The 18,795-nt window shown below is 31.2% G+C and overlaps 1 protein-coding gene across 1 annotated transcript in view; it reads right to left on the bottom strand.

Annotated features, from left to right (window-relative positions):
* Positions 1-17,100, bottom strand: part of LOC145255746 (uncharacterized) — a 53,733-nt gene extending 36,633 nt beyond the window's left edge. The window contains exon 1 of the mRNA XM_080114388.1: positions 16,273-17,100. Coding sequence (XP_079970514.1) covers positions 16,273-16,790 — 518 coding nt within the window. The 5' untranslated portion in view covers positions 16,791-17,100. The remainder of the gene's footprint in view (positions 1-16,272) is intronic.
* Between the last annotated feature and the right edge of the window lie 1,695 nt (positions 17,101-18,795).

An 18,795-nucleotide genomic window follows, 5' to 3' on the forward strand; every position in this document is an offset into this window, starting at 1 on the left:
GTCTTAAATAACTTAGAGTGGAACTTACAACTAAATTTACCAAGTATTTTATCCATTACGCCTCAGGTCCTTGAGAACAGTAGTTCTATAAATCTAAAGAATGCAAATCTCAAAAATCCTCATCTCAAAAATTCAGAAACATAAATTTATCATTCTGTTATTTCCCTTTGTACATATTGGCCAAAGAACCGTTTCATTTTTAGGTTACACATATTGCATCACATCCTCTCAATTTTCAATAACATATCTATCTTCTCAACATGAATCGTTCCATGAAATGAAAATGTTTTTGTTTTCTTTATGTTCAATGTTTTTTAATCATTTCCCACCAAAAAAACACCTAACGTAATGACACGTCCTTGTCTAGACCAAAAATTAACTAACATATTTAGTCACAAACACAGAATATGACATTTGAAAAAAAAAAGGGATCAGTTAAGCAATATGAGTATTTAAGCCAACACAATAGTAAAACATATTTCTGAGGCGTTTATATAACGTTTACGATCAATAGGGTGATAAAAAAAGCATTTATTATACATGTCCTGATCGATTTGTTTTAATATTTTATTTAGTCGTTTTTAAAATGTTCTAAAAATAAGGCAATAAAAAAATGAATGCAAAACTATACTTTTGGTATGAATGGTTTAAAAGAGACATCGACTATGAAAAAAAAAAAAAATTAAGTCAGTTGTTAGTTGGATCCACTGCCCGCTCATTATAATGTCAGGCACTGGCTCCCGTGGTCAAAACGAATGTACCATGGCAATGTATGGACGCATTTCATATATATTTACATATTGAAGTGTATATCTTACAAGTAATAGGATATTTGTTATTAAAAATCATATTGCCAAAAAAAAAAAAAGAAGAAAAAAAAAAGATAGCAAATAAATCTGTTGAGGCCAAGATCAGTGTAGTATCTGTTCTGATACTGCATCTCATCTTTTCTTCGATCAGTGCAGGAGAACTCCTTCTAAACAGAGGCAATTCATATTTTTGTTTCTATTCAGTGTGCAATGCAACTAAATGGGAGCTAACGTTTGTATAGTAGTCACATGTCAAACTGTAATTTGTAATATGTTTTGTTGTGGCCGTTGTGGTCAGCAGCGGCATGAAAAAAAAATGAAAAATAGTTTCGTATTTTGTTAATTGTTTGATGTTTTAAACATATTTTCTATTTTGGCACAATAATTCAAAGAAAACGCAACTAATCGGGAGTTAACCTTTTCAATTGAATCACATGTTAAAGAGTAAGTTTGATTATGATTTTAAGCCGTTGTTGTCATCGCTAAAATACTAAAAAGAATACACTTTCGTAGTTCGTGAATTGCTGTATTTTTTTTGTGTGATGATAAAGCCTGATGGTCATGTTGACCGAGTACTTAGCTAATACTTGCTGGTATAATCGATATATCTATAAAAGTGAAATTTGTGTGTGTGTGTGTGTGTGTGTGTGTGTGTGTGTGTGTGTGTGTGTGTGTGTGTGTGTGTGTGTGTGTGTACATTTCCCTACCAAACTACTCTGTCAATTTTCAGTCTACAGACTCGAGATATAAAGATTTGGGAAAATCTTTTTAATCAGTTTCCGACCAGAAATTTAGTCGTTAAAGGGCTAAAGTTCAACGATTTGACCTTTGAAAACTCTACCAAACTCTTTCGCCAATTTTTGGTCTAAACACTTGAAATTTTAAATGTAGGTTTACTTGGACATGGATCAAACTTTTTAATTTGATTTGAGCCTAAAACAATAAATGTTAAGGGGTCAAAATTGGGGTCAAAGTTTTAAAAAATTTAACCTCTGCGGTCTACAAAATTACTCAGCCAATTTTTGGTCTAAACATTTGAAATTTTACATAAAGTGTATTCAGACATAGGGCAAGCTTTTTAATCGGGTTTTGGCAAGATCACAGTATAGTATCTGTTCTGATACTGCATCTCACCGTTTCTGAGCTTGATCAGTGGAGGAGAAATCCTTCTAGACTGACTCAATTTGTATTTTTTTGTCCTTCCAGAGTGCAATGCATTATTTAAATTTAGTCACATGTTAAAATGTAAGTTTGATTATGTGTTGAAGTCGTCGTGGTCGTCATGCTGCAATTAAATAATACATTTTCGTATTTTGGGAATGTAAAATTTTTTGTGTTGTGTTGTATTATTTTTTGTGGTGATAAATCCTGATGGGCTTGTTGACCGAGTACTTAATTAATACTTGCTGGTATAATAAGCCAACAAAAATAAGTTCAATAATGTTCTGATCAAAAAAGAAAATAGAAGTGCACCCCCAAAAAGTACAAATAGCAAGTAATCGTTCTGTATTTTAATGCTTTTATTAGTATTCAACAACAATAATCATTCATGTGTTTTTTTATAACGGAGACATGGAACCCTTCCGTAAGGCACTGTAACCACTTAAGTTATTTGTAAAGTACCAAACTGTAAGATAATAATTGATGTAAAGTACCAAACTGTAAGATAATAATTGATGTAAAGTACCAAACTGTAAGATAATAATTGATGTAAAGTACCAAACTGTAAGATAATAATTGATGCAAAGTACCAAACTGTAAGATAATAATTGAGGTAAAGTACCAAACTGTAAGATAATAATTGAGGTAAAGTACCAAACTGTAAGATAATAATTGAGGTAAAGTACCAAACTGTAAGATAATAATTGATGTAAAGTACCAAACTGTAAGATAATAATTGAGGTAAAGTACCAAACTGTAAGATAATAATTGAGGTAAAGTACCATACTGTAAGATAATAATTGAGGTAAAGTACCAAACTGTAAGAAATTAATTGAGGTAAAGTACCAAACTGTAAGATAATAATTGAGGTAAAGCACCAAACTGTAAGATAATAATTGAGCTAAAGTACCAAACTGTAAGATAATAATTGAGGTAAAGTACCAAACTGTAAGATAATAATTGATGTAAAGTACCAAACTGTAAGATAATAATTGAGGTAAAGTACCAAACTGTAAGAAAATAATTGAGGTAAAGTACCAAACTGTAAGATAATAATTGATGTAAAGTACCAAACTGTGAGATAATAATTGAGGTAAAGTACAAAACCGTTAGATAATAATTGATGTAAAGTACCAAACTGTGAGATAATAATTGAGGTAAAGTACCAAACTGCAAGATAATAATAGAGGTAAAGTACACAACCGTAAGATAATAATTGAGGTAAAGTACCAAGCTGTAAGATAATAATTGATGTAAAATACCAAACTGTAAGATAATAATTGATGTAAAGTACCAAACTGTAAGATAATAATTGATGTAAAGTACCAAACTGTAAGATAATAATTGAGTTAAAGTACCAAATTGTAAGATAATAATTTATGTAAAGTACAAAACTGTAAGATAATAATTTATGTAAAGTACCAAATTGTAAGATAATAATTGATGTAAAGTACCAAACTGTAAGATAATAATTGAGGTACAGTACCAAACTGTAAGATAATAATTGATGTAAAGTACCAAACTGTAAGATAATAATTTATGTAAAGTACCAAACTGTAAGATAATAATTGATGTAAAGTACCAAACTGTAAGATAATAATTGAGGTACAGTACCAAACTGTAAGATAATAATTGATGTAAAGTACCAAACTGTAAGATAATAATTGATGTAAAGTACCAAACTGTAAGATAATAATTGATGTAAAGTACCAAACTGTAAGATAATAATTGATGTAAAGTACCAAACTGTAAGATAATAATTGAGATAAAGTAGAAAACTGTGAGGTAATAATGAGGTAAAGTACCAAACTGTAAGATAATAATTTATGTAAAGTACAAAACTGTGAGATAATAATTGAGGTAAAGTACCAAACTGTAAGATAATAATTGATGTAAAGTACCAAACTGTAAGATAATAATTGATGTAAAGTACCAAACTGTAAGATAATAATTGATGTAAAGTACCAAACTGTAAGATAATAATTGATGTAAAGTGCAAAACTGTAAGATAATAATTGATGTAAAGTACAAAACTGTGAGCTAATAATTGAGGTAAAGTACCAAACTGTAAGATAATAATTGATGTAAAGTACAAAACTGTGAGATAATAATTGAGGTAAAGTACCAAACTGTAAGATAATAATTGATGTAAAGTACCAAACTGTAAGATAATAATTTATGTAAAGTACCAAACTGTAAGATAATAATTGATGTAAAGTACCAAACTGTAAGATAATAATTGAGGTAAAGTACCAAACTGTAAGATAATAATTGATGTAAAGTACCAAACTGTAAGATAATAATTGATGTAAAGTACCAAACTGTAAGATAATAATTGATGTAAAGTACCAAACTGTAAGATAATAATTGATGTAAAGTACCAAACTGTAAGATAATAATTGATGTAAAGTACCAAACTGTAAGATAATAATTGATGTAAAGTACAAAACTGTAAGATAATAATTGATGTAAAGTACCAAACTGTAAGATAATAATTGATGTAAAGTACCAAACTGTAAGATAATAATTGATGTAAAGTACCAAACTGTAAGATAATAATTGATGTAAAGTACAAAACTGTGAGATAATAATTGATGTAAAGTATCAAACTGTACGATAATAATTGATGTAAAGTACAAAACTTTGAGATAATAATTGAGGTAAAGTACCAGACTGTAAGATAATAATTGATGTAAAGTACCAACCTGTAAGATAATAATTGAGGTAAAGTAGCAAACTGTAAGATAATAATTGATGTAAAGTACCAAACTGTAAGATAATAATTTATGTAAAGTACCAAACTGTAAGATAATAATTGATGTAAAGTACCAAACTGTAAGATAATAATTGAGGTACAGTACCAAACTGTAAGATAATAATTGATGTAAAGTACCAAACTGTAAGATAATAATTGATGTAAAGTACCAAACTGTAAGATAATAATTGATGTAAAGTACCAAACTGTAAGATAATAATTGATGTAAAGTACCAAACTGTAAGATAATAATTGAGATAAAGTAGAAAACTGTGAGGTAATAATGAGGTAAAGTACCAAACTGTAAGATAATAATTTATGTAAAGTACAAAACTGTGAGATAATAATTGAGGTAAAGTACCAAACTGTAAGATAATAATTGATGTAAAGTACCAAACTGTAAGATAATAATTGATGTAAAGTACCAAACTGTAAGATAATAATTGATGTAAAGTACCAAACTGTAAGATAATAATTGATGTAAAGTGCAAAACTGTAAGATAATAATTGATGTAAAGTACAAAACTGTGAGATAATAATTGAGGTAAAGTACCAAACTGTAAGATAATAATTGATGTAAAGTACAAAACTGTGAGATAATAATTGAGGTAAAGTACCAAACTGTAAGATAATAATTGATGTAAAGTACCAAACTGTAAGATAATAATTTATGTAAAGTACCAAACTGTAAGATAATAATTGATGTAAAGTACCAAACTGTAAGATAATAATTTATGTAAAGTACCAAACTGTAAGATAATAATTGATGTAAAGTACCAAACTGTAAGATAATAATTGATGTAAAGTACCAAACTGTAAGATAATAATTGATGTAAAGTACCAAACTGTAAGATAATAATTGATGTAAAGTACCAAACTGTAAGATAATAATTGATGTAAAGTACCAAACTGTAAGATAATAATTGATGTAAAGTACCAAACTGTAAGATAATAATTGATGTAAAGTACCAAACTGTAAGATAATAATTGATGTAAAGTACCAAACTGTAAGATAATAATTGATGTAAAGTACCAAACTGTAAGATAATAATTGATGTAAAGTACAAAACTGTGAGATAATAATTGATGTAAAGTATCAAACTGTACGATAATAATTGATGTAAAGTACAAAACTTTGAGATAATAATTGAGGTAAAGTACCAAACTGTAAGATAATAATTGAGGTAAAGTACCAAACTGTAAGATAATAATTGAGGTAAAGTACCAAACTGTAAGATAATAATTGAGGTAAAGTACCAACCTGTAAGATAATAATTGATGTAAAGTACCAAACTGTGAGATAATAATTGAGGTAAAGCACAAAACCGTAAGATACTAATTGATGTAAAGTACCAAACTGTGAGATAATAATTGAGGTAAAGTACCAAACTGCAAGATAATACTAGAGGTAAAGTACCAAACCGTAAGATAATAATTGAGGTAAAGTACCAAACTGTAAGATAATAATTGAGGTAAAGTACCAAACTGTAAGATAATAATTGAGGTAAAGTACCAAACTGTAAGATAATAATTGAGGTAAAGTACCAAACAGTACGATAATAATTGAGGTAAAGTACAAAACCGTAAGATAATAATTGATGTAAAGTACCAAACTGTAAGATAATAATTGAGGTAAAGTACCAAACTGTAAGATAATAATTGAGGTAAAGTATCAAACTGTAAGATAATAATTGAGGTAAAGTACCAAACTGTAAGATAATAATTGAGGTAAAGTACCAAACTGTAAGATAATAATTGAGGTAAAGTACCAAACTGTAAGATAATAATTGATGTAAAGTACCAAACTGTAAGATAATAATTGATGTAAAGTACCAAACTGTAAGATAATAATTGAGGTAAAGTACCAAACTGTAAGATAATAATTGAGGTAAAGTACCAAACTGTAAGATAATAATTGAGGTAAAGTACCAAACTGTAAGATAATAGTTGATGTAAAGTACCAAACTGTAAGATAATAATTGAGGTAAAGTACCAAACTGTAAGATAATAATTGAGGTAAAGTACCAAACTGTAAGATAATAATTGAGGTAAAGTACCAAACTGTAAGATAATAATTGATGTAAAGTACCAAACTGTAAGATAATAATTGAGGTAAAGTACCAAACTGTAAGATAATAATTGATGCAAAGTACCAAACTGTAAGATAAGAATTGATGTAAAGTACCAAACTGTAAGATAATAATTGAGGTAAAGTACCAAACAGTACGATAATAATTGAGGTAAAGTACAAAACCGTAAGATAATAATTGATGTAAAGTACCAAACTGTAAGATAATAATTGAGGTAAAGTACCAAACTGTAAGATAATAATTGAGGTAAAGTATCAAACTGTAAGATAATAATTGAGGTAAAGTACCAAACTGTAAGATAATAATTGAGGTAAAGTACCAAACTGTAAGATAATAATTGAGGTAAAGTACCAAACTGTAAGATAATAATTGATGTAAAGTACCAAACTGTAAGATAATAATTGATGTAAAGTACCAAACTGTAAGATAATAATTGAGGTAAAGTACCAAACTGTAAGATAATAATTGATGTAATGTACCAAACTGTAAGATAATAATTGAGGTAAAGTACCAAACTGTAAGATAATAGTTGATGTAAAGTACCAAACTGTAAGATAATAATTGAGGTAAAGTACCAAACTGTAAGATAATAATTGAGGTAAAGTACCAAACTGTAAGATAATAATTGAGGTAAAGTACCAAACTGTAAGATAATAATTGATGTAAAGTACCAAACTGTAAGATAATAATTGATGTAAAGTACCAAACTGTAAGATAATAATTGATGCAAAGTACCAAACTGTAAGATAAGAATTGATGTAAAGTACCAAACTGTAAGATAATAATTGAGGTAAAGTACCAAACTGTAAGATAATAATTGAGGTAAAGTACCAAACTGTAAGATAATAATTGAGGTAAAGTACCAAACTGTAAGATAATAATTGATGTAAAGTACCAAGCTGTAAGATAATAATTGAGGTAAAGTACCAAACTGTAAGATAATAATTGAGGTAAAGTACCAAACTGTAAGATAATAATTGAGGTAAAGTACCAAACTGTAAGATAATAATTGATGCTAAATATATGACTTATGTGCTTTGGTGGATTATCGTTTTCTTGTTGGCAATTTTTTAAAAGTAATTTATTCTTTGCAAATCTTTCATAATAGCTATTTTTCGTCACTTCTTTCATTCCTAACAGAATAAAGTCAAAAAGCGCATGTAAAATTTGCCGTAAATAGGTTTCCTTAGAAACAAAGTTTGCTTATGTGTAATAAGGAAAACACGGCCTCACAGTCGTGGTGTTGAACAAATGTATAAATAAACTTATGTATTGGATAAGAGTGTTAAAAAAGTAGGAATGCAGTAAGGTCTAATTGCATGCAACATTGTTGTTGGCAAATTTATTTAGAACAGAAATTTTTTTTTGTGTCATACACATTGACTGGCAAATAAGTAGTAATCCCAATAAGCTAAGTTTGTTTATGTATTCGATGAACTCTTCGTCGCAGTCATAATGATGTACATATATGTGAGTAAAGTTACCTAATGTAAGGCAACGAATCCAAAAAAAGTGTCACTGGCTAGATATTATACTGTAATGTGTTTGGCAATTTCACTAAGAACAGAATTTGTGTTGTCCGTAAAGGGTGTCCTGAAAGGTCATAGAATATGTTTATAAGTGATGTCATACTAAACGTTTGTTTATAAAGGGGGAAAATTGTTATTCCAAAATATGGGAATACTCAGCGAATCGAAGTAATCGAAATTATGCTGGGGAGAATTCATTAATTAGGTAGTGTAAAATGGAAAGATTATTGATGTATATGCATGTAATAACTAGGGCTATGACAACAGCATATTCTTTTCATTGTTTTAACTCTCGAGTACATACAGTTAATCAACCAAGGACCACATCACTCTATACAAAAGCATATACGATATCAACAGATACACACTCGAGAGTCTAAATAATGAAAAGAATATGCTGTTACCTTAGCACTAGTAATAACGAATTAATGGCGGTCCAAGCACAGTGGGGTAAGAAAATGTAGAATTTGCCCTGGTGTCAACTGGTAGCAGTGAGAGCACTAAATAATGAGAGAGAAAAATAGGAACTCCTTCCTCTGCAGATGTAGCAATTGTGATGGTGTTTCTCATAGGATATAATGTAACATTTTATTAGCACGGGTGAATGTGGCAGAAATAGTGGTTTAAGCTACATAAGATAGTGGCTACCCGGGTAGATATAATAAATTTGTATTTGACATATATTGTTGAAAACCTACAGTATTTTGGTCCAAAGGGGAATTTCTGCAATCATTTTGTTATATAGTAGAATATAGATGATCTGTCTGAGAGGCTCATAGAAGTTTAACAAATAGGTACAAAAAGAAATCTAAACATTTTAAAAGATTTGCTAAGGGAGTAGGCAAACGAACTCTAGAATATTTACTTTGTTTACCATAATTTACTCTTTAAAAAAATTACATTAAACTTTGAGAGTCTAAAGTTAAATTTGGGAATGGGATTCCTAACCTGTGATCTTGTGGCTTTTGGTTTTATGCTATAAATAAACAACCTTCTAATAAATAAATACAGCATGTTTGTTTCATTTTTTTTATTGTCAATAAAAAAGATTTAAAAGAATCGTTTCTAGAATTGGAAATAAGCAATTCTGATACCCCAAAAAGTTCCGATTTTTCTGATTCCCGATTCTGATAAATCATCCCAACATTAGTATGAACACATTGAAAAACTTGAGTAAAAAGCAGCAGTTATTTTAAAATTTAGATTAAGGGATCAGTTTTGCATACAAGTTTAATGCAACATGATCTCTCACTTTTGGGTCAGATAGCATTTGAATGACATCTAATCATTTAAGTTCTTAGCTGTAAAGTGTTCTTTATTTTGGGAGGGAGGCACCTGAACTCAAGATTAATGATAAAATTAAGAGAGAGATTTAGGAAGAACTGTTGCCACATGGACTTAGGGTTTGTGGTAGTGCTAATGAAGTTTTTTTCAATCCCTCTCTCCCTAAAAACACACATACACTTTATCTCACTTAGCTAAAAGAAATCAAGTTATATCCTCTTAAAATGTTATTTGGATAGACGATTAGTACGAATTGGGTTAGAAATGTGCATTAGATTTATATGCAAAACAAATCCCTAGCTCTAAATTATGAAATAATGTTTTTTTCCAACATGTATTTGCCTAAAAAAGAAGAATCTTATTTTTAAGGAATAAGATTTAGATTAGGGTACTCATCTACAAATTTATCACCAATTATTTACATCTAACGCTTTCAAATATTCTTTAGAGTTCTCCAGTATGCTTTAAAAAATAATATGCAAATTGTAGAATGTATTATTACTGTTCCTTAGCACAAATATATTTATCTAAAAAAAAATTAATTTCCTCCAAAAGCATATATAAAAGCCCATGATTTCAATTTCATAGGGAACATCTTAAATTCACTGCTATAAAAACAATACAAAATTAATAAAATACACAAATATTTGGAAATTAACATCTTCAATATGGCTCAGTTAACATCTTCAATATAACCATTTTTTCTTTATGCAGCATTAATACAGAAAATTTTCCATTTTGCCATTTTTTTTTTTTTAGTTTTTTTGTTTCTAAAAATGGTCACAGAAGAAAAAGGACAAATTTAAATCTACGGTCACGTAGATTTAAATTTGTCCTTTTTCTTTAAAAAATTTGGCTTCAAATTATTATAGCTTAGCAACCCTGTCCCTTCTCATGTTAATGGTTTTCTAAATAGTACTATCATTTAGAAACTTATTCTTAACATGGGAGAGAGCATTGTTAACTATTCTGTTCATACACAATTTTTATGTTTTGCATATCAATTGTCAACTTTTTCATTTTTATGTTTTGCATATCAATTGTCAACTTTTTCATTTTTATGTTTTGCATATCAATTGTCAACTTTTTCATTTTTATGTTTTGCATATCAATTGTCAACTATTTTCATTTGTTTATGAAAAAATTCAAATAGCATTTTCTACACTAACAAAAAATTAATACTAATCGACTTAGTTTTAAAAGAAAACTAATTTTTTATCTGTTTCACGATTTTCAATAAATTGCAAGGAAAATATTTGAAAACAAATTATTTAGAATAATATATGCGTGTAATATACACCACCCCTAAGTGCATTTTGTACGTTTACAAAAATATATTGATTTATTTAGGGATTTATTTAATAACTTACAGATTAAATTATAATGTAGGAACCGCTGGATGCGTTATGACTAAAGTCTGATGTAAAGAACTTGTTCTCTCCCAAACTGTCATGACCAATTTTTTTTCACCTTTAGTGAAAGGAAAAACTCAGTATTTTTATTTTAGGCTTTGCTTAACACAACTACATACAAGTCTAGTTGAGTAATGAGTTCAGAACATTCACAGCACTTAAGTATCAAACTGGATGAGGTATAATATATTTTATTAAAACAAAACAACTTTATTTTAGAGATCACAATTGTTGCTCATTCTCTATCCCTATATTTTTATCTCCCACTAGTTCCCACTCCCTTTTTGAGATTGATTTGCTTGTTTTGAGGTTTTACAATCCTGAAAACACTCCCTCCCCATCTATAAAAATAAAACAGTAGACGTGTGTGTGTGTGTGTGTGTGTGTGTGTGTGTGTGTGTGTGTGCGCGAATATCTAACAGGTAAACTATTAAACTACTGGTCACATAGCACTGAAATTCTCAGGAAATAATATTCATGCACCAAGGGTGGTTTATAGCAAATAATATCTTCGCTTACATGCATGTATATCACATCCAGACATCGGCAAATTTACATGTAAAAATTAGCCGACATTTTGTTTTGTATGCGCACGCGCGTACTTTCGTTTTTTTTCTCAGGCTGGAACGCTCGGTTATTTTTAATTTCAATGCTAACTAATGACACCAACTCATTTTTTTATGTTTTTGTATTTAAAAAAAAAAAAATGAAACCATACGTACATTTTATTCGCGGTTTGAAATTTGTAAATATGAAAACAAACCTATAAATCTTTTTTACGATCTCATATCTACTTAATTTCATACATTATTTTAAGACGGAGGAGGGGGGATAACACACAGAATACGGACAGTGTTGAAATAATAACGTTGTTATTTAGAAAGCCATTCTTAATATGGGGAGGGGAGGGTATTATTTAAACTATTCTATACTTTCACCTAACAATTTATTAAATAAGAAACTGACAAGTATTATCTCTATTTTTGACGTCATGTCATGTGCTGATGATGGGGGGGGGCAAGTATGATTATGTTGCTTTAAAAAGTACTCTGGAGGCTGCCAGGGATTACCAAACCTTCTTTTTTAGGTGAGGTTGGGGTGTGGTAAATTAGTGCCTGCTCATTCTCCCAAGCATTACCACCACTTGTTCTGTTTATGGAGAGGGGGCCAGTAGATGATTTCGCTGAAATGCTGCGTCAGAACAGATACTACACTTTGATCTTAGCCAAAAGGCCAAGTAAGCGTCATATAGTTTTCTACCAGGCATTACCTCCTCCAAAAATAAAAAATACAAAATAACCGACACAGCATATATTTTAAGAGGTGGGGAGGGGTATATGGAGTAAGTCCCGGTAATAGCTGAAGCAGCAGTTTATGATCTCAAAAATACTTTATTTCATATATATTTTTAAAAGAAGTGAGAATACGGAGTCAGGCCCGGAAACGGCTGAAACAGTTTACAATCTCAAAATTACTTTATCTAATATTAAAAGCTGAAATAGTCTACGATTTAGGCATTACATTATTTCATGTGTTTTTAAAACAGTGAGGTGGGGGATATGAAAGCAGTTCAGGAAATGGTCGCAACCGTTTACGAGTTAAACATTACTATATTTCATTCATATTTTTAACAGTGGGGTGGAGCTTACAGAGTCAGTCCCGGAAATGGCTGCAACATTTTACGTTTTAGAAATTAATTTATTTAATGTATATTTATAACAGTGTGGTAGGGGATGAGAAGTCAGTGCCGAAAATGGTTGAAACGGTTTACGATTTAAACATTACTTTATTTCATGTATATTCTTAACAGACATTATTACATACTTATTATTTTAATGTGGATTAAAATTATGAAAAATGATTGTCTAAATTAGTAACATATCCAAGAATTATGAAAAATGATGAAATGTGAGTTAATTGATTGGTATTTTTTTTTTTATGAAATAATCGACCCAGACAATATATCAAAGTTATTATTTTCGTAGGGGGGGGGGGTGCGATGATGTAGGTTACAATAATAAAAAAAATGTTTGTCGAAATTAGTAACATATCCAAGAATCATGAAAAATGATGAAATGTGAATAAATCGATTGATGTGTTTTTAATGAAATAAATAACTCGGACAATATATCAAAGTTATTATTTTTGTAAGGGAGGGGGGAGTGATAATATAGGTTAAAATTATGAAAAATGATTGTCGAAATTAGTAACATATCCAGGAATTATGAAAAATCATAAAATGTTAATTTATTGATTGGTGTGTTTGTAATAAAATAATCGGCCCAGACAATATATCAAAGTTATTTTTTTCGTAAAGGGTAAAACGATAATGTATGTTACGATTATGAAAAATAATTACTGAAATTAGTAACATACCCAAGAATTATGAAAAATGATAAAATATGAATTGATTGGTGTGTTTGTAATGAAATAATCGGCCCAGACAATATATCAAAGTAATTATTTTCATAAGGGAGGGGCAATAATGTGGGTTAAAGTAATTAAAAATATGATTGTCGAAATTAGTAACATATCTAAGAATTATGAAAAATGATGAAATGTGAGTTAATTGATTGGTCTGTTTGTAATGAAATAATCGACCCAGACAATATATCGAAATTATTATTTTAGAAAGGGGTAGGCGATAACGTGGATAAAAAATATATAAAACGATTGTCAAAATTAGTAACATATCCAAGAATTATGAAGAATAAATCGACTGGTGTGTTTGTAATGAAATAAACAACCCAGATAATATATCAAAGTTATTATTCATAAGAGGGGGGGGGCATAATATGGGTTAAAATTATAAAAAATGATTGTCGAAATTAGTAACATATCTAAGAATTATGAAAAATGATGAAATGTAAATTGATTGATTGTTGCATTTGTAATGAATTAATCGGCCCAGACTATATATTAAAGTTATTATTTTCGTAAGGGGTGGGATATAATGTTAATTAAAATTATGAAAAATGATTGTCGAACTTAGTAACATATCCAAGAATTATGAAAAATGATTAAATGCGAGTTAATTGATTGGCCTGTTTTTAATGAAATAATAAGCCCAGACAATTTATCAGTTTCTGTAGGTGATCAACAATATTTTCTGAATTTTCGATGTTAACTTCTGGGGATGACGTCACAGTTGTAATGGTGAGTAAAAAGACACATGATTATGTTGATTTTTTACGTATTTTGAAGTTTTCTATGAATTAGCAAACCTTCACTTTTGGGGTGGGGCTGGAGAGAGTAATGTCCATTTTGGGGTGGTGCAATCTCCCACAATGTCATATTCCAAAAATATGGAATAACTATGGAATCATATTCCGGAAATGACATTGTTTCTCTTACTAATGTGTTGTTGGCGTTTGTGGTAGTAAGGGGGGGGGACTATATTTTATATTGAAAATTGTGGTAAAGTAAAAGTTGCCTAATGATCATTCGCTTCAATGCATTTATGTAATTATTTGGAAAACCTGCTGAGTTATAGTCAAGAAATGATATTTCACTTAAAATGATACTGTCAGTAGTAGGGAGGGAAAGAACACAGTAATGTGGAATTTTGTAGTGAAGCAAGAGTTGCCTAATAACAAAGCTTCTTAACATTTATTTGCTTGTAAAGCCGGCTGAGTAATCTTCTGAAAATGACATCTTTTTTCCAAGAAATTTCGATTGTCGGTAGTGGGGAAAAGATGAAACAGATTAATGTAGAATTTGATAATGAAGCAAGGGTTGTCTAATCACTTAACTTTGTCAATGCATTAATTTTGAAATCCTGCTAAGACATCTTCCAAAAAAGATGAAGCAAGGGTTGCGAACTCATAAACCAACACAATGTGTTTATGTATTAATTTGGAAATCCTAATGATCCATCTTCTAAAAATTATTTCAATTTTCTTAAAATCATGGTAGCCTTAGTGGAAAGAGAAATTATTTCATATATGTTGTACAATACATGTTGAGAGTATGTTCAATTGTTTCATATATGTAAATTACCATATTTTAAATGTGTTGTAAATTACCCATCCCAAAAAGGTAAAATTATTTCATATACATTCTGTAAATTACTTGTCCTAGGGAAGGTACAATTATTTCATATGCGTCGTAGGGTAGGTAAAATATTCTTTTGCTCGAAATAGCAAATGATACATACACATTAAAAATTCCTCTCTCCAAAGAATTACAATTATATTCAAAATCAACTTCAATTTTCTCATTGTTTATATGGTCCCGAGCAACGTCGAGTAGCTCAGCTAGTCTTTAATAACTAGCTTTTCTTCCTAAAAATCGAACCTTTTGCTCGGTATCATAACAAATTGTTTTTTCGCTGTAAAACAAAAACTACTTGATGAAAATTAAGTGAAATTTTGAATTTTTTGTTTTTTTTTCGGAGATCTTCAGTCCAAGACGGATACGTACAATATAATCTTTTTCCGATATTTTCATTTTTTTTTAATGTCTTGATTAAACTGTACAAGTACCAATTTTTTAAATAAGATATTTGTTTTATTATTTGATAATACAAGAAGTTTTTTTTTAAGTCATTCTTTTTTTTTTAGGGGGGGGGGAATCATCATAACACAAGAAGTGTTAAACTAAAGTAATCTTTTTTAAATAAATATATGGTTTCGTTTTTCGTATTTTGACTCCGTTCTGTTCTATAATCAACCGTTTTCACCTCCAGCAGCTTTATTTCTCCGAGCACTGATCTTGGACAATACCATATTTTGTAAAATAATCAGAAAAACGGCAAAAATTGAAGCTTTTTTTTTTTTTCTTTTTTTTTCTTTTTTTTTTTTTAAGGCCAAATACAATTTTTGAGAACGAGACTATTTCAAATAAGGCCAAATTCACTAAATTTGCTGTTTACTGCAGATTTTAAGTCGGGGATTATTCTAGTTTACCGTTGATTCATCTACTGATTTGAACATTATTTAACCAATAATACGGACCCTAACCTTAAGTCAGGATAAAAAATGAAAACATTGTTTCCTTCAATGTCGGTACTAAATTGATTGTCCGACTATTTCCGGTATGTTCTGTAAATCACAATCGGAAATATTCGGGTCGATATGGGTCCCCTCCTATAGACGTATCGTTATTTATTTATATTTTATATATAAAACAATTCAAAAAAAAATTGAAGAGGCATAATATCAAAAACTCTGTAAATAATTTAGGTGACTGAAATAGGATTTCACCAAGAAGTAAATAAAAGCCTCCTCGTACCTGTAAGTATTGATTTTTGCCAACTCCATTTGTGATGGAACCGGTTCGACGAGGATAGCACTCCAACCGAGTTGGATCAGATTAAATGAGTTGCTAGATATAAGTCCATCGTTGGCCCCAATGTCGACCACGAGACGCGTGAATCTGAAATTATTGGACTGAATCCGGCGATAAATGAAACCGATTTCACCGGCATTTGACATGTCAATACCCAGGAACGTTAGCGTTGGGTAACTGTTTTCATCGTTATTGTGTGGATACGAGATGAGAAAGACTCTCTCCACAGTTTCCTCGAGTACCTTTGAAATACCTCCATCCTTGGCCGCCTCTAGTAAAGACCTGATGCTCTGACTGGAAGATAGCTTGTCCAAAATGCCGCCGTCCGTGTTACGAAAAGCATTGAGTGCACCTTTGATCATAAAGTATCCGTAAAAGACGGCGAAGTTGAATAGGATAAGTTCTGTGACGAGAAAGGCCACTACAAAGTAGCCAACGTAGCGATAGAGAAGCCGGACCATGGCGCGTCGTGTGTTTATCGACGAATATCGGACAAAGAAGGTGTGTAAACACGCCGAGACTAAAACGACACGCCCGAAGAAAGAAAAAAAAATCGACCAAACACTGTCGATTTGTTTTTACTTCCCCCCTTACTGACACTTATGTACTTGTATATATACACATGTACAACACATGCATAAATCAAGAACATATATCATTGACCTTTTAATTTATCGCATCATTAATATTTATTTTTAAAAGAAACAAATCATTAAAACTAAGAGTCACCGAACGTCCAGATCTTGTGTTGTTCAAATTAAGATTTAGGTCCGACTGAATTATCTCCCCTAGTACAGAGGAGGTTTTTTAGTTCTCTCCCACTGCAAAGGACACCAGAGTCAGAAAGTAGGCTTGAGAAGTCAGTGCCCCGAGGAGGGACACTCATCTGCAAAAAGTACCTGGGCATCCCCATCGCCATTCCCCGGAAAAGGCGCCTGAGGCGCCTTTTCCGAGAAATGCCTCTTCTCAAATAGAGAAGGCAAGGCCTGGAAGGGTGGAGTGGGTGGACCACTAGACCTCCTAGAAATGCAAAGAACAGAGACTAGATCATTACAGGAATAATCTAATCTCTGTTGACTTTGGGGGCCAAGAATAAATATACCTAGCTGAAGTCCGTCTCCTTTACTCTTTAAATCAGACGGAAGTATCTTTTTGTTCAGACCATCCTCCCAGGTATTACCTCTTTATCTGGACAGTGTGTTGGTTTATAAACGCTTCTTTAAGCCACTCCTCCACTCACAAACAATACTGATGTGCGAATACAACAAATTTTTAATCCATTGTAAAGTGCCCCCACCTTTTTTTTTTTAGGAGGAGTGGCTATAAATCGACTGTGAAATTATGTAGGTAATTATACTTAGATTTCTTCAACGGAAACAGTTTATCACTTGCTTAAGAAATCTAACAGTAACATTGGTACTTTAATTGTCATTTGGTAATAACTATAGGTACTATGCAGTCACTCTCACACACACACACACACAAACTCACATGCAAATAAACGAACCATTATTCATTTAAATTTCCCCGCGCATTTTGCACAAAAATAAGTTCTTCCAGCAACGGCACAATTACAAATATGTCCATACGCTTTTCTCACAACAACAAAAGTAAAATGAACATATTTCTGGCGAACATAGTTGGTAACAGTATCACGTGACACAAGCGACTAATGAGAAAATTCAGAAGATTGTCTTTTTAACGCTTTTCCTAAAACCAAAATATCAGCAGTAGCAATCTTGTTTTTAGAGCTGGCCCAAAATGTATAAAAACGCATCAGTCTTCTACAATTAATTCAATTCATCGTTCATTCAGTCACTTGAGTCTTCTTCCTTTCTTCTCGCTTCGATGACACACGAGAACATGTCTCTCGTCTTCATAACATCGTCGCTGCCAAAGCCATCAACACCATGAATACACATGCCGCGCGGACACTCAAAAATCAATTATGCACACATGCATGTGGTTAGAAAAGAAGAAAAAAAAAAAAAAGAAACATACCGGGCGTATCTGCATCGCTCTTTGGGAAAGAAGGAAAGGATGGCCAGCGCATTTGTATACGCGAAGGGCTTCTTGGGAAGGCAGAGCATGATGGGAGAAACTATTTTTTTTTTCCTGTCTCTTCCTTTTTTTTCTAGATAGGCGGATATAAAAGCCCAAAAAATTATGATTGCAGTGCCAAAGACGGTGCTGAGTAAAGACTGTACAGTGGACAGGGCCACTAGTTCGTACATTGACGACATTCTCGTAGAAGAAGCAGTGGTGACAGCAGAGAAAGTGAGAGGCCATGTCACGAGGTATGGGTTGACTGCAAAACCAGCAGAGTCCCTGGATAGAGGAGCGGCGTTGAGGTTGAAACTATGCCAAGATGGCAAAGGAAGCCTTGTCTTTAGACGAGGGAATGCAATACCCGAAATCGGAACCGACCTGACAAAACGAGAACTCTTCTCAGTCTGCGGGAGACTG

Source organism: Euprymna scolopes, chromosome 31 (assembly GCF_053919585.1).
Source record: "Euprymna scolopes isolate OS-2025 chromosome 31, ASM5391958v1, whole genome shotgun sequence".
Classification (NCBI taxonomy): Eukaryota; Metazoa; Mollusca; class Cephalopoda; order Sepiida; family Sepiolidae; genus Euprymna; species Euprymna scolopes.